General features: G+C 39.7%; 2 protein-coding genes across 6 annotated transcripts in view; one reads left to right on the top strand and one right to left on the bottom strand.

Annotated features, from left to right (window-relative positions):
* The window catches only part of Hnrnpd (heterogeneous nuclear ribonucleoprotein D), a 23270-nt gene extending 18831 nt beyond the window's left edge, over positions 1–4439 (top strand). For both annotated transcript variants that reach the window (XM_060380994.1, XM_060380993.1), the window contains one exon: positions 1665–4439. The gene's annotated coding sequence lies outside the window, so the exon portion shown is untranslated. The remainder of the gene's footprint in view (positions 1–1664) is intronic.
* Positions 4440–9051: 4612 nt separating this feature from the next.
* Positions 9052–21870, bottom strand: part of LOC132653204 (uncharacterized) — a 48710-nt gene continuing 35891 nt past the window's right edge. For all 4 annotated transcript variants that reach the window (XM_060380997.1, XM_060380998.1, XM_060380996.1 and 1 more), the window contains exons 5-6: positions 18724–18885; positions 9052–10309 (exon numbers count right to left, since the gene is read on the bottom strand). In XM_060380997.1, coding sequence (XP_060236980.1) covers positions 10178–10309; positions 18724–18885 — 294 coding nt within the window. In that variant the 3' untranslated portion in view covers positions 9052–10177. The remainder of the gene's footprint in view (positions 10310–18723; positions 18886–21870) is intronic.

Here is a 21870-nt window from a genome sequence, read left to right as displayed (position 1 = left end):
AAATGCAGCTAGTTCAGAGTTTTGTTTTCTTGGTAGAGCTTTGGTGTACTTAGACATTGCCAAGTGTTGAGGGAAGATTTAAAAATGCATACTGTGCTTACTTGTGTACTCTTGTTTGGCTCTTTTCTTCAAAGTTAACTTTTTGGGTTAGGGCTCTTAACAGTCTAGGGTTTTGAAGGTAAGATGTTCCTAGAAGTTTTGTCACCCCGGCAGTGTGGCCAGGTGTCAGTGAAAACTGCAGGATCAAGTCAGGGTCATTTGTCTCAAGTGTGAAATTAATTCACATTGGTAAGTCTGTCATGCTTTTAGCATTCAGGGCATTAATACTGTCAGCTTGGATGGAAATTCTTTGTAGTTACTGCTAAAATTATGTTAATAGCTGTTAGAAAGTCACTGAGAAATGGTACAGTGATAGTGCGGTCAAATGCCTTTTGAGTTTGTGGTGTTTAATTGTGTCTTTTTAAGAATTTGACCTCTCCACAAGATAGTTTAATGATAAAAATCAGTGTTGTCAAGTTGAAAGTTTTGAGGGACATCTAAAATGGCCTGTGGCCCATTTTTAAGAATGATTGCAATACAAAAGTACCTTTATTTGTATGCATATGCCTCCTTTTGTATTACAGTGGCAGAGTTGTATACTTAAACCTGGAAACCCTCAAATAATTACCTGGCCTAATGCACAAAGTTGGAAATCCTGGTTCTAAATCACTTGACAGTTGAATATGTTAATATGATGCTTATTATATATACATAAGTATCCCAGCCCAAAACTTGATTGAGGTTAATAGTCAATTTTAGGATAGTTTATGAGCAACTTCAGATTCACCTTTGTCCTGTAATAGGCTATATGTGTAGACAGCTGCGACAGTAGAAAGTAGAAAGCCATTGTGTTCAGATTTGACTTTCTGTTCATACATTTTGGAAGTCACTGCACCCCTAACTATATAAATCCTCCACAAAAAATTGTAGACAAATAACATGGTTTTTATTTTAATATTGTTTCCATTAAGTCATTTAAAATTCTATTCTCATACTCATTTTAGGTATTAACTGATGACCTAGACCTATTTTTCTGGCCACTGATTTATTTCTTGAACCTTCGCCATTTGTTTGAATCTTACTGTTGGCTTTGTTATTTCTTCATTTTACATCTTCCAGTCTGAACTAGCTGCCTTTTCAGGAATGCCTTTTTCCTTTCAATTAGCTCCTTTATTTCCTAAGTTTGCTTGTTTTGACACGTCTTCTTCCCACAGCATTGAGACCATGGTGTCTCCAACACCATAGTTGCATTCTTAGTTAGGTTGCAGAGAGAGGTTTGGTGAGGGAGTTCGATTTTAATTTGAATCTAGGTCTTAACAAGAAGTTTTTTAAGTAGGATTTTACCTTGTCACTAAACTGTCTAGTCTAAGTACCCAGTGGCCTCTCAGTTGTGTAAAACTTATTCTTAAGTTCTGGGAAATGTTAATGAATGGCTTTCTGGGATGGGTTGGGTTTGTTTTGTTTTCTGTTGTTGCTGGTCATAAGCTATGGGCAAAAGCTTTTTTCCTACTTCCTAGTTTCTATGATTTAAATAAACAAATTTCATCTTAGAATTTCTCACCTTCTTTCCCAACCTATTATACAATCTTAAGTGTACCCTTTTTCATCTTTTTTCCTCCTCTAAGGCTTTTACTGATAGCATAATCCTGTAATCTCAACCCTGGGAAGGCTGAAGTGGATCACTTGAGCTCATTTCAAGGCTGACCTGGGCATTGGCAAGAACCCAGCTTAGACAACATGCACGGTGCTTTACCTTACGTCCTGTTGCTCGGACTTCTTCCTGTGCAGAATTTTCATCGGCTGCTAAGTGATCCTTGGCTCACACTGAGGAGTGGAGCACTTTAAAAATGGACCTCTAGATAGGTAATTTTTATTCTTTGGTCTGAGTTACTGGAGTTCTCCACCCTGTCCGAAGGGTAAAGATTTGGTTTGCAGTCTTCTCAAAGAGGGAAGAAGGTAGATGGATATATCCAGAGAACCATTTCAACTGCTTCAGAGACTACTAGTTTCTTGCCAGGATGGGAGAGTCCGTTGGCTCCTGGAAGACCTGGCAGTCTTACATTGTCATCAGACTTTAAACCAGGCCTTTCTTCATTACCCATATGTCTACTGGTACTTGGACTACCGGTAACGTATGCCATTGGGAACTCTAGGGGTATTTTGAGATCCTCTCCATGACGACAACATTCAGTTTCTTACATTTGCTCATAAATTTGTAAAGCTTATTTTCTCTTATTTGAAGCCCTCCCTGTTTTCATTTCGCAATTTCTGATATTTAGAATTTCAGAAGAGTAATGGTGTGTGTGTGTGCGTGCGCGCATGTGTGTGTGGTTGGTGAAAAGCTTGAGGGAGATAAAGCAGGTAGATTAAAATGTTGACAGCTCATTACCCTTTTAGGATTGTAGTTCAGTATAGAGACCTTTGCTATTAGGTTGTTAGGTAGCTTTGGTTTTTGTTCTTTATAGTGGTGGTACTGTCAATCCTCAGGCAATGAGCTTTCTAGGTGTGTTGTCCAGAATCAGTTTGGGTCTTGGTTTACTAGGTATGTGCTACTAGGTGAGTTGTTCTGGGTTTCTGTTTTTCCTTTCTTTAAAATATGTATTACAAAGCTAGGCCCTTTCAGTCTAGTTACTCTTTGCTCACTTACATGACAATTGCTTCATTATATGCCGTTCCCAAGTTAGAATTCAGTGTGTTATGTAGATGGTAAATTCCACTTACCAGGTCTATGTTCTGTATATTAAAAACTTGTTTTATGCTTTTTAGAATGGTTTTCTTTAGATTAACTTTGTATTTTATGTTTAGGATATTGAGGTATAACAATCAGAAGGACTGAACCCAATATCTTAACAGAGTATCTGTATTGATCTATAAATGTGTGCTTTTTTGATTTGGGTTTTCTCCCCCTCCCCTCACCCTAACCACCCAGAAAGGGTTTCTCTGTGTAGCCATCTTGAAACTTGCTCTGTAGACCAGACTGGCCTCAAACTCCCAGAGATCCGCCTGCCTCTGTCTCCTGAGTGCTGGGATTAAGGGCATATATGCTTTTTTTTCCTTTTTTTAAACCAAATTTTGGTAAGGCTGAAAGTGTAGGGTACATCTGTATTCACTGCTGGCCACATTAAAGCAGTTAACTTATCTTAGTTTAGAAATGTTGTCTGAATTTCCTTGGGTAAAGTGATTCTAGCCAGCTAAATACCCAGTTTTGCAAATTCAATTTGTTGTCATAATTTCTTCCCAATTGCTTATAATCTAGTAAATTGGGGGAAGGTTGATTATAATGTATTTTAAAGAGGTCTTGTAGACCATCTGTTTCTGCATCAATTGTAAGGCAGTGTTGCCTGGGAATTTTTATTTTAACTCCCCCCCCCCAAGTGTTCTTAGCTATGCTAATGTATTAAAGACCATTGCTCAAAGCTAGAATAATTACGCTGTTCCATAAAGCTTTCCAGTTTTTGCTTTTATCTCCTGTACAGGCAAGGGCACATATTTTATAAAGTTTTAATCATGAATCCTACATTTAGCAGAGAAGGAAAATATTCAGATGATTGATAGCATTCTAGTGAATATGCAAGATGACAGCAGCAGTAAATGCAAGAAGACAGCAGTGCGTGGCCATAGTTGAGGACATACTGACTTAGTGGTTTTTAAATTCTCTGCAGACAGTATACACTTACACTGTATGCGCCTTGACCCTCTCACCACTGATGTTGCCATCCATTGTATTATGAATTAACAACTAACAGAAACTGTCTTGCTGTTCAAGTGCTGAGTTGGGCTAGTTATGCATTTACTCCATTGTCCTCAGCATCTTAGACTCAAGGATGTCTTGTGGTACCTTCATTGTCAAAAGCCTTAGATTAAGAGTTCCGGGTTCCAGGGAACTATGTGATTTAGGAAGGTGAAGGATGGTATTTCTAAGGTCAGGGGAAAGACCTTAGAAAATTACATTAGGGCTGGACATGTGCCTAAGGAGGGAAGCCTTGGGCTCATTTCTCAGTTCCCCAGTTTAAGAAAGTACTTAACAATTGTTTCAGAATTAGATTCTATGTAATGTGAGGGTGTTCAAGCACTCCAAACTTGCTTGTAAACTTGCAATGGGAAGAATTTTTAAAGCTCTCAAAAATGCAGGTAGTCGCTGATAAAGGTTTTAGAGTTCTATTTTGGAAAACAATGTTGGCAACAACGCTTCCAAGTTAATTTGTATATATTTGTAATTGAATTGGTTGTATTCTGTTTGCACTCTAAAATTTGAAGGCAAGGTTACCTCCTTGCTTTTTAATTTCTTTTAGAAAAAAAAAATACTGGAAGAAACTTAAGAGATCTGTTAATGCCAGTACCTGAATGTGACATTTAACATGTCATGGAAACTGCTTTGAATAAATACTTGAGAAAAGGAATTACATAATTGCCTTTTTTTTGTTGTATGAGTGGGAGTGGTTATACTGAGCTTAATCACATTTTTTTATAAAACAGGTATGAGATTGAAGTGGAATCCTTATTAAAAGTTTTGAAAGATGGCCTTTTGAGTATTATAATAGAGATGGCTAAATCAGGAAAATAAACTAAAACATTGTAAATTGCTTCTACAATCACTGGTCTATAAAGCATGCTACTGCCAATCAGTTTTATGTATTAAGACCTATCAGCATGTCTTTCAGTACTTGGTTGACTTCATTTTAAATTATAAGATGTTCTCTGTACCTTTTAACATTTTCAATACTTATTCTTCCCAGGCAAATTTCATTGGGACTGTTTCCATTGTAGAAGCTTCCTTGTAGATTCTTCAGATGAAGCTTTCATGGGGTTTTAATTTGCACTAATTTTTATTTTCTGAAAGATCACTTATGTTTATAATGTAGTGCTTTTGTTTTACAATTAAACTCTTATAGCACTCATGCATTTTTTTGCACTGTCTTTTTTCCACCCTGTTTAAGCTATTCTCTTGGGCCTTTAAATAAAAGTCTCTAAATGAAGATCTTGTCTTTAGTTGAGAAGGTAAGAAACTGCAAGCATCACATAAGAACTTTAAATGATGGATCCTTTGAAAATTAAGGGTTTATATACAAGGAGTCAAAAAATATTACACATTGAAGAATCAATGAATTTGATAGACAAGGGTTGTTTTAGTTTTTCCCAGAACACTAATGAGGAAGGTTATGAGAGTGGTGAGATTTTTTCTGCTTTTGGCTTCTAGTTTTGGAAAACAGGAAATTTGATTAGATGCTTAATGGCAGCAGTATTGGCCAAAGTCCTCTCAGAGTGGTAAATCCAGGAGGCAAAATGGTACTTCCCATTTCCTTTTTGTGTCTTGTGTTTTACTTCTTTTGAGACTTGTTTTGTATCATTCATAGCTGGCCTGAAATTTATTGTTTACCATGATGGCCTAAACAGCATGCTCTGCCTCAGCCTCTCCCAAGCATTGGGGTTGCAGGCATGTACCATTAGTCCAATGTGTTTACAGGAGTGTGGGTTAGTGTTAGCCTTGCCAAGCCACTTTGCAAGTCCTAACAAATGACCTGTTTGAAACTTTTTTCCTTTCTCCCTTCCTTTCTTCCTTTTTTTTTTTTTTTTTTTTAATACCGGGTTTCTCTGTGTATCCTTGGCTGTCCTGGTCTTGGTTTGTAAACCAGGCTGGCCTCAAACTCAGCAATCTGCCTACCTCTGCCTCCCTGAGTGCTGGGATTACAGGTTTGTGCCACCATGCCTGGAAACTAGCCTTTTCTTAAATTAAAAAAAAAAAAAAAAGTCAGAATTAAATAGGTTTTGCCATAATTCACACATGAGCCTCTCTAGAGGCTTGTGAGTTTTATTGAGTATGGCTCTGGATTGTCAAGCTTCCTGTTTAACACATTGAATGGGAATTGTGTACAGGTCCTGTTGTTTGCCTTACTGATGTTGGCTAAATTAAACTCTGGACATCCATTGTTTTCTGGCTATAAAATTATAGTAACTTCCTTGCCTATGGACATAACTGAGGCATACTTACAATCTTTAAAGTTAGCATTTCTCTGCCTCACGATGAAACACTCAGGTTCCATCCCAGAATGTTAGCAGTATCTTCAGAGGTGGAGTCCAGGTACCTGTTAAGATTTCTATCATGTTCCTTTAACAACCTTCCTAATGCTGCAGCCTACAGTTCCTCATGTTGTTTACCCCAACCATTAAAATTTTTTGCTGCTGCTATGAATCATAATGTAAATACCTGATACACAACTGTGAAAAGGCCAGTTCACCCCCAAAGGGGTCTTGACTGCAGTTTGAGAGCCATTGTTTTAATCCCAGTTTGGGTGGCAGAGGCAGATAACCTGAGTTCCAGGCCAGCTAGGGCTGCATAGTAAAACTCAAGATTCCTGATTCTAATGCTGAGGCTTGGGAATGAAGCTTCACTTTTCTTGTGTATATCTATGAAGTTTATGAGTGAGAAAGTAGCTGATGTTAAGTGCCTCTGGGTACAGAATAGAGGAATATAATGTATAGTTGGTGCCACACAAACAGGACAAGGGCCTTTGGGCACTCTGAAGGAACTCCGCTTTTGTTTCTGTAGTTGTGGGATTCTCTGAATTACGAAACTTACAGAACATGGGTAAAGAAGTCTTGGAATGTTGCTGTGTGAATTGGAAAGAAGAGCTGAAGGTTTTTATGGTTTCAGATTACTGGCTAGCTGAAATTGTGTGTACTGAAACTAGAAATAAGTAGAATCAAGTAGGTTTGTGTAGAAAGGAAAATAGAGTTTAGTTAGGGAATCTAAAATCTGAGGTGCCTGCACTGATACTCAAGTGGCTGTAGTAACTGGGAGTTGAGAAGTTGGTATTCAGGCTACAGCTGCAGAGGGCAATAGGGGAGCAAAGAAATGCACCTTGGGATATCAGAAATAAAAGCCAAAAGTTGGGCCATGTTGTAGACTGAAGGCCTACTATATATCTCCAGCAGCATTCCGTTATTGGTTTCCTTCCAAGGGACTCTGACAACTTGGGCTTCAGTCTTCCTGGATGGACAATGGAAATGGTCTCAGAGTTGTTGGGAAGATTAAGAGTCTAATTACCAGCAGGCTGTGTGCTGAATTAATTTGTCACTGCTGACTGCTTTTGACTGTTGATAGAAATAGAGCTTGTGGGATTCAAGTCCCAACTCCTTTGTAATTCATGATGTGATGTGTGCCTGTCTTGGTCACTCCTTGAATTTATTTTGTTATGTAGTACGCTACTTACGGAGGTGCCGTTTGAGCATGTTGATGCCATTTTTCTACTTCCCTTAAGGGAAATTAAGGAAACCCTAATGCAAGCTTTTCTTAGGATTATATACAGCAACTTGTATGTACCGGCATCATCCTGTTTCTGACATGATTTCTCTGTGCTAATGCCTCCAAGCTGATTGGTGCAGAGCAGGGCCACAGCCAGCTTGAGAACCTAAGTGAAGGTGGTCTGTGATGCCCTGATACTTGTTTCTGCTAAGGTTTCTTCTGGCAGTCTAAGCCCAGAAACCAGAGAGTGAGTCATTTCTAAGCAATGCTTTCTTTAGGCAGTTTTCTTCAACTCATACATTCACATTGTCTTGAAAAATCCTTAAACTATGCCTGATTGTGTAGGAAATGAAGCATTGACACTCCTTCAGCTTGGGACCAGGGTGATAATGGGTTTTTACCGTGCTATTTAATGGAGATGAGCTTAAAGACCTCAAAATTCAAGACAGGCTGTAGCCTGGGGACAGCATTTGCCTGGTATGTGCAAGGCCCTTGGTTTGTTCCCTAACCCCACCTCCTAAAAGACTCACCATTCCTTGAGGCTTTTGGTTCTTGGCTTTCTTGTATATAAAATGAGGGAACTAGGTTAGGTGCTTAACTTTTTGGCAATAATATGCTAGTATGTGCTATTAGAATACATGTTATATTTATAGGATTGTAATTGACCAGTTTTGTATAATGTCTGTGATATATGTGACAATTTTTTTTTCTTCTTTAATTTTTTGAGACAGGATTTCTCTGTGTTCTGTCCTGGACTAACTTTGTAGACCAGGCTGGCCTCAGATCCACAGATACCCACCTGCCTCTGCCTCCCAGAGTACTGGGATTACAGGCGTTTGAACTAAGCCTGGCAATTTTTGTTACTATTCAAATTCTTTCACCTATAAACAACATGTCAGGCAACAAACCATACTGAATTGTCCTATCTGACCCACAATTAAGGAGTCATACAGAACACTCATAATTCAAATGGGTCTTGTGGTTATATGCCAGTGAATGCTTGATTCAGGAAATAACTTTCAAGCTGTATGATCTTGAGTAGATCTTTAGGTCTGCATTTTTTTTTTCATCTAAAATAAAAAATAGCTTTTATGTGCCTACCAGTGAGCTATATATAGTCTTTACCTGATACTATGTGTAAAGCGTATTACTGTCACAGTACAACTCAGTGATGTCCTGCAACCCCAAGCCATTACTATGTATGAGAGGCAGTACTGAGCAGCAACACTTTTCCCTGGGTATGTGAACTATCAAGGATTACATATTGTGAATGGAATGTGCTTTTCTAGCTGAAGGGAGAAACAAGCAAAGCACCTGTTGGAAGTGCCAGCCACTGCTCATTCCCACAGTTCTTTAAAGTCAGCTGGCTTGGTTCCCTGTCACTCACTGTGCCATTTTCATAAGTTTTTTTCTTTTTTTTTTTTCTTTAGCCCTGGCTGGCATGGAACTCACTGTGAAGACCAGGTTGGTCTCCAGCTCAGAGCTTGCCTACCTCTGCCTCCTAAATGCTGGGACTAAGAGAATATAACACCATGCCTGGCTTACTTCTCTATTTCCTTTTTCTTTTTAAATTTTCTTTGCGACACTATGCTGCCTAGGTTGACCTAAAATAACAGATTTTTCCCAGGCTTCTAAGAGCTGTACTTACATGCATGAAATGAAACGACTTTGAAGACTTTTGAGACCTTGAGTTGGTGACATGGCTGAACGGGGAAGGGTGCTTGCTTCCAGCTTTGATGACCTAAGTCCCTGGAATGTCTGGTGGGAGGAGAGAACCAGCGCTCAAAGCCACCGCTTGACCAACTTCATAGCCGCTGGTATGTACACACACAGATACACAGTGAACAAAAGTGAAAGGAAAAGGACTTTGGTTTCCATTTGGAGGACACCACTCAAGCCCCTTGCGAATAAGTTGCCCAGTAGAGCTGGATGCTCTGATTGTCAACAAGTCTTAGTGACTTGAAGTTCCTGGGTGAGACGTCCTTTAAGCATCACCATAGGGCTCTCTGGGTGGTAAGCCAGGACAAAGCCTGTGGCCTGTAAGAGAATCTGGCTTAGGAGTTTTTGGGTCCTTACATAAGGAATTGCCTCCTATAAAACACAGTGGTTTGAATTTTCATTTCAAATGAAGATGAAACTATGCACATGTTAAAATTCTCATTTCTAAGGGTATTATGGGGTTAATTGTGGATTTCAGTATGATTATCTGAGTTAATGCATTAATTCAGTAACCCACTATTAACAGAAAAGACTTAGATGACATTTACCATGTAGGAAACATGACTATTCAGACAGTATCAGCCCCCAGGTGAGGAACAGGACATGGTATAAAGTGTCCCAAGACACATAGGTCACCACAGGTAGCACAGCTGAGTTGAGCTTCAGTAATGGAATCTCAGGGTTTGTGCTTTTTTAAAGAGCTTACCTTTGAAACACGTCCCCACACTGTAAGTAAGCTCAGGTTTGCCCTGGAAAACACTATGCCCCTTAGGGTATAGCCTTGAGCTCACAGTGGTCCTCCTGTTTCAGTGCTCGGATTATAGGCATGAGTCTCCATGCTGTTTGTCTTTTGTTTTGAGCTAGGATCTTGGTATATACAGGTTGGCCAGCCTGGACTTGGTAGGTAGATGAGCTGGCCTTGATCTCAGATCTGCCCACCTTAACCTCCTGAGTGCTCGGGTTAACATGCATCCCATCACTCAATCTTCTGGGTGAGGGAGGCTAAGGAGGAAGGGCAGCAGTAACGAAGCACTGTTAGGGAGACAGACGTACAGAAACAGAAGAGTCAGAAGATGCTGAAGAGCCAGGAAACGATCCTCTTCTCCATCTCTACCACTAAGTGAGCTCATAGCTACTGCGTGCAGAACTCTGTAATTCCATGTAACACTTTATTGGTCAGGTGGGTATTACGTGTGTACTTAAAAGAATGATAATGATTGACAGGAGAATTGCAAGGGTGGTAATTATAATCTTGAAGCATTTCCACCATATCTTGGGAATCTTCCTTGTGTTTTCAAATTCTTCTGCCTGAAATAAAAATAAACACAAACTTAGAAATTTCTATTTCTGAACTTAATGGCACACTCAAACTGATGAAAAGCATCTGAGAGAATCGATTTAGCTTAGTGTTAGCCAATTCCAAGAAGAGTCAGTAGGACCCAGTAGGTTGGGAAAGGGAAGTGCCACAGTTCCAGTTGCCTGTGCTGAGCTCTGGCTATCACGGTTGGGACCTTGAACAAGTTTTCTCATCTCCATTTTCTTTGTGGTTTTACTGAATTACCTTATAACTCAGTTTACGTTCTACCACATTTCTGTCCTACACATCTTGCTCTCAGTTCTTAAAAGATTTATTGTCTGTGTGTGCCATTGAATTCCCTAGAGCTGAAGTTACAGGGAGTTCTGGAACCCAAACTTGGGTCTTCTGGAAGAGCTGCAAACACTTTTAACTGCTGAGAATTGAGAAGAGCACTCTTGTTCTCAATTATTTTCCAGTTAATCAGTAAGTTAATTCAGTTAATCAGTCATGTGATGTTAGATAAGAGAAAGTGATGCTTGTCTGTAATCCCTGCACTTGGGAGGCAGAGGCAGGCAGATCTGTGAGTTAGAGGCCAGCCTGGTCTACAATGCCAGTCCAGGACAGCCAAAGCTACAGAGAAACCCTGTCTTGAACTCCTTCCCCCCAAAAAAAGACCCTTTAAGCCAGGCACGGTGGCACATGCCTGTAATCCCAGCACTCAGGAAAGCAGAGGCAGTGAGGCCAAGGCCAGCCTGATCTACAAAAGTGAGTCCAGGACAGCCAATGCTATATAGAGAAACCCTGTCTCAAACAGAAGAGAAAGAAGTATGGCATGCATTCTTGCCTGTTTTGTTTCATTTTATATTCTCAGTGTGGGACAGTGCAGGGCATACAGTAAACGAAGTATTTATTGAATTAATGACAGTTTAAATGGGGGCAATAATATTTGCTGTGCAGTCCCACAGGCTTATCGATTAACTGAGGAAGTGACTACAGCACATCAGAGATGACCGCCTTCTGTTGTTCGCTAGCCATTTTCATATCTAGTTGGATGTTGTTGGAATTTGAGTCTGTAATGTCCTCCACACACTCATGCTGTTCCTCAGCTACTGGTGCTACTGGTAAGCGTGGGGGTGGGGGTCTTCGGGAGGTGGCAGCACTACTGGAAGGTGCTCAGAGGAGACCCTTTTGGAGATTATACCAGCTTCTGCTGCTGGCTGTCTTTCCCACACGTCACTGAACTGAACTGCTCCACAATTCACTCCTGAACTAGAGCTGTCAGCCAAAACCAAGAATTTTCTTCCTTGTTTCTGCCAGGTAAGGTGATCAGAGATCTAGAAATACAGATGTGAATTATGCTCAGTGCTTTATCATAGATATATGGCATTTAAAAAATATATATTTATTTAATGTGGATGGGTGATTTGCATGCATGTTTGTGTATCACTGTAAGCATAATACCTGTGGCTCCCAGAGGACATCGGATCCCCTGGAACTGAAGTTAGAGATGGTTGAAAGCTGCCATGTGGGTGCTAAGAATTGAACCTGGGTCTTCTTGAAATTAAGTGTTTTTAACTTCTGGGCCATTTTTCTAGCCTGACCTCATGCTCTTTAGTTATTTTTCTTTGAAATTTGTTTTTTAGATTTATTTTATGCATGTGCATGTTTTGTCCGCATGTCTGAATACCACATGTGTGCCTGGGGGCCCTCAGAAGTCAGAAAGAAGGTGGCAGATACCCTAGAATTTATGGTTGCATATGGTTTTGAGCCACCACTGGGTGCTGGGAATCATGGCTAGTTTCTCAGCAAAAGCAACAAATACTCTTAGCCACTGAGCCATCTCTCCAGCCACAGCCTCATATTTCTAATGTAAGACTGGTTAGAGAGAGCCCAGGCTTAAGTACCAAGATAAATAAATAACATGGTTATTTCTAAGCATCCGCTGTGGAGAAGCCAGGTGACTAGTCATTTTTCAATGTATTAGAATTTACTTGGTACTAAGATGTAAGAGCTACACAATGTGCTTCGTGTGTGGGTGTGGGTGTATGTGTGTGGTTTTTCGAGACATGGTTTCTCTGTGTATCAAGGCCTGGCTGTCCTGGACTTGCCATATATACCAGGCTGGCCTTGCACTCGAGATCTGCCTGCCTCTGTTTCTATCTCCTGAGATTAAAAACTGGGATTAAAAGTGTGGGCCGCCATGCACAGCTTCATATGTGTTTTTATACTAAGGGTTACTCAATGTATTAGTTAGGTTTTATTGCTGTGAAGAGACGTCATGACCACGGTAACTCTTAAAAAGGAAACATTTATTTGGAGCTGGCTTACAGTTTCAGAGGTTTAGTCCATTGTCATCATGGTGGGAAGCATGGCAGCATGCAGGCAGACGTGGCGCTGGAGAAGATGCTGAGAGTTCTACATCTTGATCTGCAGGCAGCAGATCAGAAAGAGACAGGGTGCCACACTGGGCAGAGCTTGAGCAGAGGAGACCACACTTCCCTCAACAAGGCCACACCTACTCCAACAAAGCCACACCTCCCAATGGTGCCATGCCCTATGGCCAAGCATTGAATTAGGTATGGGGGGGGGGGGCTATACCTATCCACACCACCATACTGGATAATCCCCCAAGTATTCCTGTTTTATAGTGGTGAAGAAAATGAGGCAGAGGTTTTAGTTACTTAAAATTTTATAGTAAGTGATGGGGCTAGAATTCAAACCTTGAATTGCATGACTCCACAAAAGTTAGGAAAATATTAAGATAAAGGCAGTCTCTGCATTCTCTTAGGTAATTTTTTTTTATTTTCCTTCTATCTTCTGAGGCACGCTGCTATGCCAGCTACTGGTTCTCTAACACTGAAGTGGTGTAAAATGAGACAGCATGGACTGGACTGATGGCTTAGTGGTTAAGAGCACACACTGTCTTTGCAGAGGGCCCAAGTTTGGATCCCAGCACTCATATTAGGCAGCACACAACTACCTGTAACTCCAGGGTTATCTGACCCCCTCTTGTGGCCTCCTTGGGAACCTGAACTCATGTGCAGACACCGCACACAAAACAGATAATTAAGAAAAAAAATGCTTTTAAAGATGAGCTGTACTCGTTACAGAACTCTAAAAGCATGCAGGCATAATGCACAGGTGAGATGAAGACCCACAGAGGGCAAACGTTTCCTAAAATCATCTGTGACAACTTTGAACACCAAGTGCCAATTGAGAATGTCCCAGTAGAAGAAAAGGATGGAAACTTTGTGGTTGTGCTTTGTGGGTGCTGATTACAGTTAGCAACTGGTGGCAGCTTTGCAAGTACAGATGATAAGGAATAGGGCCGTTCATCCTCCCTCTTCTGCTCTTGGATTCCACCTCTGTAGCTGGTCTTGGCTATGTTGTGGGTTCCTTTTGCTACCTTTAACTCCCTGGTTTCAGCCCTATCACTAGATAAAAGAGAAAGATGGAGAGGGGGAGAGAGATAGAGATCGCCGAATCTGATTTCTTTTCTTTTGTTTCTTCTTTGAGCACAGCTATTAACAAATCGCAGACAACCTCTCTGAATGACCAGCTACCAACTCTGCTTCTCAGGGGACTAGCATTTATATACCCTCATCAACTATCTGCACCTGGCAAAACCACACCTCTGCCAACCACTTGGCAAATCATAGTCAGCTGCTTCAAAGCAGCCCCATATCCTCACACCTGGGATTTAAACAAACAAACACATAATATTTCTCTGTCTTTGAAGAAACCAAAATTCCAGAATTCTCATTACACACCTCCCATTTCTCAAGGCTGAACTCCCTCCACCTAGAGTTTGGGTCCTTTCTTTCTGACTGCCTTTTGCTGTTTCATCAGTACTTTCTCTATTGCTGATATTTTCCTTCCTCGTTTTAAAATATGTCTGTATTCCTTTCGGATACACCCCTTTGAAGGAGTATCGAAACACTGGATAAGATTTTGACTTTCTGGCCCAAACAATAGGAAAGAAGACTGAAGGCCAATAAATTAAACATGCACACTAAGTCTACCGTGCCTCAAAAACAATGTGATTCCAAACAAAAAACTTGACACACAAGAGGATAGCAAGTCCACAAGGAAGCACTTGACACCGTTGTCATTAAGGAAATTTGAAATAATAACCCAGTGAGGCACCACAGTCAATATAGTAGCAACACCAGGAATAATAACAGGAAGCAAATATTGAAAGTGATATGGTTGGAGGGTGAGATGATTCAGTTATTGTGGCAAATGGTTGGGCAGTTCCTTTGGTTGTTAAACAGTAACCACAGGACCCAGCAATTTGATTTTTATGTATATGAAAAAACAATTTGGGAGCCAGGTGTGGTAGTACATGCCTTTAATCCCATCACTCTGGAGGCAGGCAGGCATATCTGTGAGTTTGAGGACAGCCTGGCCTACAGAGCAAGTTTCTGGACAGACAGGGCCACATAGAGAGCTCCTGCTTTAAAAAGGTAATTTGAATACTGTTTTCAATTTTGAAGGAAGTCCTGTAAAAAAATGAACCTGTGGGGCCAGCAAGAGGGTTCAGAAGGTGAAGGTGCTTGCCACCAAGTCTGGCAACATGGATTAGACCCCCAGAGCCCATATGACAGAAGGAGCATACACACACGTGCATGCATATGCACACATGCATGCACGGGTACACAGGCATGCATGTGCACACACGCATGCATGCATACAAGTAAATGCATTAAAAATGAGCCTGTATGTAAACTTTGTAGTTTTATTATTCACAATAGAGGATACAATGTCATATGATTATACTCTTAGCAATTGGGAGACTGAGTCAGGAAGAGTGTTAAGCATGAGGCTAGCCTGAGCTACATAGACCATGTCTTGAAAAAAACAAGAGCTGCAGATATAATGCAGTGGTGCTGTGCTTGCCTATCATATGCAAGGCGTTGGACTTGATTCCAGCACCACCAAATATAACAACACAAAGAAAGTTCCAAATTGGGCTGAAGAGATTTGCTCAGCGGATAAGAGCAGTGTCTGCTCCTCCAGATATCCTGAGTTCAATTCCCAACAACCACATGGTGGCTCACAACCATTTATCCTGGAATCTGATGCCCTCTTCTGGCATGCAGGCATACATGTTTATAGAACACTCATAAATAAAATCTTAAAAAGTAGCAAATGTTTATCAGTTTCATTAATGGATAAGCAAATTGGGGTATATGGAATGTTAAGATAATGGAATATTTTCCAGTATGAAAAAAAGTGAAGTTATTCATGCTTCAACATAGATAAAATTCAAATCCGCAACAGTAAAAAGACAAATACAAAAGTTTAGGATATGTGTAGGCCCATGGAGACAGGAGGTAGTCTCCTTTGGGCTGGGGGGTTGACTAAGTGGTGAGATTTCCTTTTAGGGGAGGTGAAAATGTTCTGGAACTAGATAGAGATGATGTGTAGACAGCACTATAAATGTACTGTCCTTCAACTACGTCAAAATGCTAATATTAAGTGCATTTCACCTTCATTTGAGAATAATATTTTGGAGGCTCACTGCACAGTCACCCACCACCCATGTCCAGCACACCCCATGTAACACCAGCTCTGAGGGGATAAGGGTGCAGATAGGATCACTGGGGCTCGCTGGCTTTCAGAATTCCTGAGAAAAGGTGAGCCCCCGGTTCAGAGAGACCCTGCCTCAAAGGAACAGGAGGAGAGTGATAAAGAAGCACAGCTGATGGCCTCTTCTGGCTTCTCTGTGTGCACACATACATAATTATTAAAAAATTCTAACCTGTGGCAGAGATCTGATTAAGTATTAAGCCATTTGCTTCCAGCTAGTTACAGTCACAAAAGGTTAGGAGTAAAACATATAACCACCAATGGGCAGAGCACAGACCAAATAATATGGAAATATACCACATGGCATTTTATAAATAGTTTGTATACATGATTAGATGTAGTCTTTGGAGACAATAACCACTAAATTATAAAATGTTTAATCTTACAAGGCATCCAACCAAGTACACTGAATCCAAACAGTATTTTATCATGTTATTAGATTAAAGAAGAAACATTATCAATGTAGAGAAGGCATTTGATAACATTTAACACTATTTGTGATAAAATTTCTATCAAATAAACAGGAGTGGAGAGGAACTATCATAAGCTGGTAAATGGATTGGACCAAAATCTGAATATAAAATCAACAGTCGATTGGGAAGCGTTTCAGTAGTCACTCCCTTAGGGATGAAATGACTATTTCAGATATTGCCATTCCTATGTTGTTCCTGACGAATGTAAGTAAGAAAAAATATAGACACATACAATATGATGAGAATATATACATATATGCTTCTAATCTGAGTATTCTGCCTGCTTATTTAGAAGTAAAAATAGCAATATTTAATTTGCTGTAATATTAATCACATTATTAATAAATGCATTATTTTTCTGAGTATTTTTTCTTAAAATTTGTTTAACATTTTATTTCACCTTTATTATGTTTTAACTTTGTTTCTATGTATACTTTATTATAATCATGTTGCATTATTCTAAAACTGTATATATAATTTATGCATATATTTAAATGTATTCTTGGTAATATTTTACTTGTTTATTTATTTTTGTGAGACATGGTATTTAAAACAATACTGCTCACAATACATAAAACTCAGAATGGAGAACAGCAAAAGATCAGCGATGACACAAAGGTGGAAGGAGGCTCCTGGGGTGGAGGGAGCACAGGAGGAGGATGGAGAGAGCGACAGAGGACAAGAAAACTGTACTTATAAAAAACAGTAATGATGTGCTGTAAGAGGTTAAATGGACATATTTCAGAAAAAGGGCTGAACTTCAAAACCAGGTTGGAAAGGAATAGGTAAATTAGATTTCATTAGTATAAAAAAAAATCGCTGGGGCCTATTAGCTGGCTCACTGGGCAAAGGTGCTTGCTGACAAGACTGACGACAGAGCTCAACTTTGTGTCACAGTTCAAAACTGCAGGAGCACAGAACGGACTCATTGTTCACTGGGGCAAGAGTCGGGGTAGCTGCCATCAAACACGACCTAGTAAAAGGCACTTTCACATCCTGATTGTGCTTTCAGACTCTCCAGTGCATCAAAGGCACTTGCAATGGAGCGTAGTTACATGAAAATGTGTCCTGATGAAGGTCCAAGCCCCATGGCCTCTGCTACTCAGGCTGTCATTTCAGTGTGAAAGCAGCCAAAGACAAAAACAAAATCCAAAAAAAAACCCCACAACAGAACAACAACCAAAAACGACCCAGAGGCTAGGCTGCTGCTGTCTCTGTGGCCAAACCAGCCACCCCAGTATGCTAGCTGAGAATGGCGCTTGATGGCAAGTCCCTAGAATCCACACGGTGGAAAGGAGAGAGATGACACAGGAAGTTGTCCCCTGGTCACATTGGTGGATATGTCCACCCCCTTTTTGTGGATATGTCCGCACACAATAAATAAAAATTTTTAAAAAATTCTGATGTGAGAAAAAAATGGATGAAGGGAAAAAACTGGTGTTAATCAGCAGAACTCAGTGGGTGAACTTTGATTTTCCATGGTGGCTACATTCCAGAAAAGATGAGTGAAAATTAGTGGAAAATGCTGGAAGGCAACTGTCCAGATAAGTTCCCAAAGTGTTTTAAGTTTGGGAGACAAGTGAAAGTTGACAGGATGAAATCATGAGCACTCAGCACTAGCGTTAGCAGTTATGAGCGCCATCAGCTCTGCTTCATTCACCACCCGTTCTGCTTCCCCCTCCATTATCCTGATGCAAATGATACAATTTTAGCCATCAACGTTTTAGTATGAATCTTTCCAAATGACTTTTAAAACCATAATACATGATCATTATCACACCTAAAAGTGAATAATAATCCTTGCGTGTCATTTACTATCCAATTATTCTTTTTCACAGGTTGCTTATTTTGCATGCATGCATGTATATGTGACTGTGTGCCCACAGGCCACAGGGCCAGTGTAGGAGTTAGGAAAGCTTGCTGGACTTGCATCTTTTCCTCCACTCTTTTTTGTTGTGAAGATGAAACTCAAGAGGTCAGACTGCATAGCAAGTACCTTTGCCTGTGAGCCAGCAGCTCTGAAATAATTCTTCCTCCTCCTCCTCCTCCTTCTTCTTTTCTCAAGACAGGGTTTCTCTGTGTAGCCTTGGTCCTGGACTCACTTTGTAGACCAGGCTGGCCTCGAACTCACAGAGATCTGCCTGCCTCTGACTCCCTGGGTGCTGGCATTACAGGTGTGCACCACTGTGTCCAGTGAAATTATTCTTTAATATTTCTATTACACTTCCCTTTCCTTCTCTTTGGTTACAAAGTGTTATCTCACAACAGCCTTGTGTGTTTTCACATAGAGTGGGCTATCTCCAGGGCAGCAATGCTGTGCCTCTGTTTCCTGGAGGTCAGATTGCACACAGGTTACTTACAGTTGCCTGGGGACCACCTGCTCCTTCAGTAATGATACTCAGTGCTTCTGTCTCTCTTTCTAAAACTGTGTCCATGTTTCTCAACATAGTATTTTTTACATCAGTCACCTGACTCTTCACTGTAGACATTGTGCTGTTACTTTGACTTTTATTGTATTCCACCTGTATAGAAATGAAATAGAACAACAACTTCGTTTGTATTAGTGAAACAGTATTGTCAAGGGCACATCTCACTTTTATAAGGAATCAACTGAGCCACAAATTGTCCTAGTCTTGCAAAACAGAAAAACAAACAAGGGGAGACAGAGTCCCACCAATGTATCAATGAGGATTGGGTGATTTTCTTTCAATGATTTATTTAATCATTCTAAACAGAGACTTTACTTTTGGAGACATTTCATGTTCACTGTAAGGAACAGCTTCCTGGCTGCTCCCTTGTTGCCACACAGCAGTCTCTTTTACTATCAACAGCCTACACAGAGTGGAACATTTGTTATAGATGATAGGCCAGAGTCCAGTTTACACTGATGATGTGAACAGGATAGAAACTGTCAGCCAGTTTTAGGTGCAGGGAGCTCACTTCTTGTCCTTGAATAGAAGCTGGAAATGTCTTCTGATCTGGCTGAAGAGCAGAAATGCCGTTAGTACTGTGGACCTTAATTCCTTGACTGGTTTCTTGTTATTTTTCTCTTTTTGCCCAGCTTCCTGGAAGATACATATGAAGGTATGACCAAAATTCCACTCCAGATTCCTGGGATGAAGAGGCACACGGACATCTTGTGTGGGGGTCAACCAGACTGACTAGCCTGTGTCTTTTCTATTTTGTGGGTTCTTCTTTCTTCCACCCTTCTCCACCAGTTCAACCCCCTAACACTCGATCTGACAGAAAAGGGGAGAAGTTGGAAAGGGGGCAATGTTATCAGCAGACCACTTCCTGCTGATTACAGGTGTCCAGCTCCTTGGGGCAAGTTTTTGATCTTTGCCATCAGGACATCTAATTTCTTCTTGTTGTTTCCTTGTGCATGACTAACAAAACACGACCAACAGTGATCAACAGCAAAGAGCAGCAAACAATACCCACCATCAAACAACAACAACCCACCTAACCTATTGGGGCTCTAGCATTTATCTACCTTCTAAAAAGTTCCAAAATTCCAAACATCACACAATCACAGAAACTAGCTGCAGCTGGCAAAATCATGCCCTGCTAGAGCACTGGACAAATCATAGTCAGCTGCTGTGAAGAAGCCCTGCACCCAAACCTGGGATTAAAAGAAAAATATTCATATAATGTTTGTGTTTTTTAAAAAAAAAACAAAATTCCAAAATTCTCACTACATTTCCTTTCTTCTGTGTCAATGGCATTGTGTACAAACTCTAGTTTTTAAAATTCTGCAAAATGAAACACATCTGACAGATTTCATTTTTTGGTACCCCTATGGTTATTTCCGGTGGGTAATGGAGTTTGGTTATATAAAGAATAAGTAGGACATTTTCTTATAATTTCTTTGGCTTTTTGTCAAGTGACAGAAAATTTTTTCTTTAAACTTCTACTGTTAACAAGGTGTTTTCATGAAAATTTGAGGCTTCTAATACATTTTCTATTAAGAATTGGTCAGTTTATTTATTTCCTTGTGCAAATGTACCTAGTAAGCCTGTATGAATCTGAATATGGGTAATATATAATGGATAGTTTCTATTTCTGATTGCCTGTTGCAGTTGCATAAATAACAAGTTAATTCTGAATTATCAGGAAGAAATCCAGCTTTTCTATATGCAAAACACATTGCATATTGAAAATCAGTAATTAAGAAATTCAGAAAAAAATCTAACAATACTGTAAGAATTGCATGCAGCTCTGATTTTTTTTTTTTTTTTTTTTTTTTTTAGCTGAAGTATATGGGCTTTGAATTCCTTTGATCATTTTGTCTGACTTGTGGCCTGTCATTCTCAACTTATTTTCATCAGTATAGAATGTAGGTTCTTCAGGAACTGGCATTCCTTTACAAAAATTAGTTCTTTTTATAAACTAAAGATACTTGCTTTTGGGATATTTATTGTTAATTTCTCAAAAGTCACTACAAGCTCTTCACCAGTCTTCATTATCCATAATGACAGCATCTCAGCATTAATATAAGGTACTATGAATTCTGATGGGTTTGTTACTGACAATTGATATAGTTTTATTTTACCCTTTATGATTAAATTAGAAGCTTCTTCTGTGTAAGTTTTAAATTTTTTATTTCGTTTTTGTGCTAAGAAAATCCATTCCATAATACTATCTTCCCTTCCCATAATGAGCCCAATAGGAGAATGAGTTGAAGGTAAAATAACCAAAATACCAAAAATTTGGGATCTGTGCAATCCACATATGGATCTTGCAGCCTTCCTACCAGAATTAACTCTTTTTCTGCTTCAACTGTGAACCATCTTGGACTGTGTAAGTCCAAACCTCCTTTTCACATTTGAAATTAATTACTTAACTTTTGAATAATTAATCCAGTGGTAGGTCGTAGCCAATTAACACCTCCCATTAAATTTTGAAATTCATTAAGAGTTTGAAACTGATTTTTTTCTGATATGTACCTTTTGTAGTTAATTTTTTATTGACTTATTTTATAACCCAAGCAAATAATAGAATTTCCTCTCTATAGTTTCTCAGGAGCTATCTGTAACCTCCAGCATGGCAGAATTCTTTGTGTTTCCTCAAACATTTTCTCTGTCTGTGTCAGAATCAGCCAACAAAATATCATCATGTAATGGTAAATAACTGATTGAAGAAATTGTCTAGTGGTTGTTGCACAAAATGCTGACATTAAGTTGGACTGTTTAACATTTCCATGTGGAAGAACTTTCCACTGATATCTTTTTATAGGTTGACTATTATTATAGGTAGGTACTGTGAAAGCAAACCTACCTATAGTAAAAAAAAAAAGCAATCCTTTTAACCAGTTATGATCATGGGCCATGCCATAGGCAATAAAGAAGGTAAGGGAATTTCAAGTTGTAAAAGACTCATTGGTTAAATTACTCTATTCACTGCTCTTAAATCTGTTAACATCCTCCGTTTTTATGATTTCTTTTTTATAATATCTACAGGAGAATTCCATAGGCTTGTAGACTCATCTATATGTTGAGCCTAGAACT

This window comes from Meriones unguiculatus, chromosome 3 (genome assembly GCF_030254825.1).
Source record: "Meriones unguiculatus strain TT.TT164.6M chromosome 3, Bangor_MerUng_6.1, whole genome shotgun sequence".
In the NCBI taxonomy this organism is placed as follows: Eukaryota; Metazoa; Chordata; class Mammalia; order Rodentia; family Muridae; genus Meriones; species Meriones unguiculatus.
Note: the sequence above shows the minus strand (reverse complement) of the source record. Positions and strands in the feature narration are given on the sequence as shown.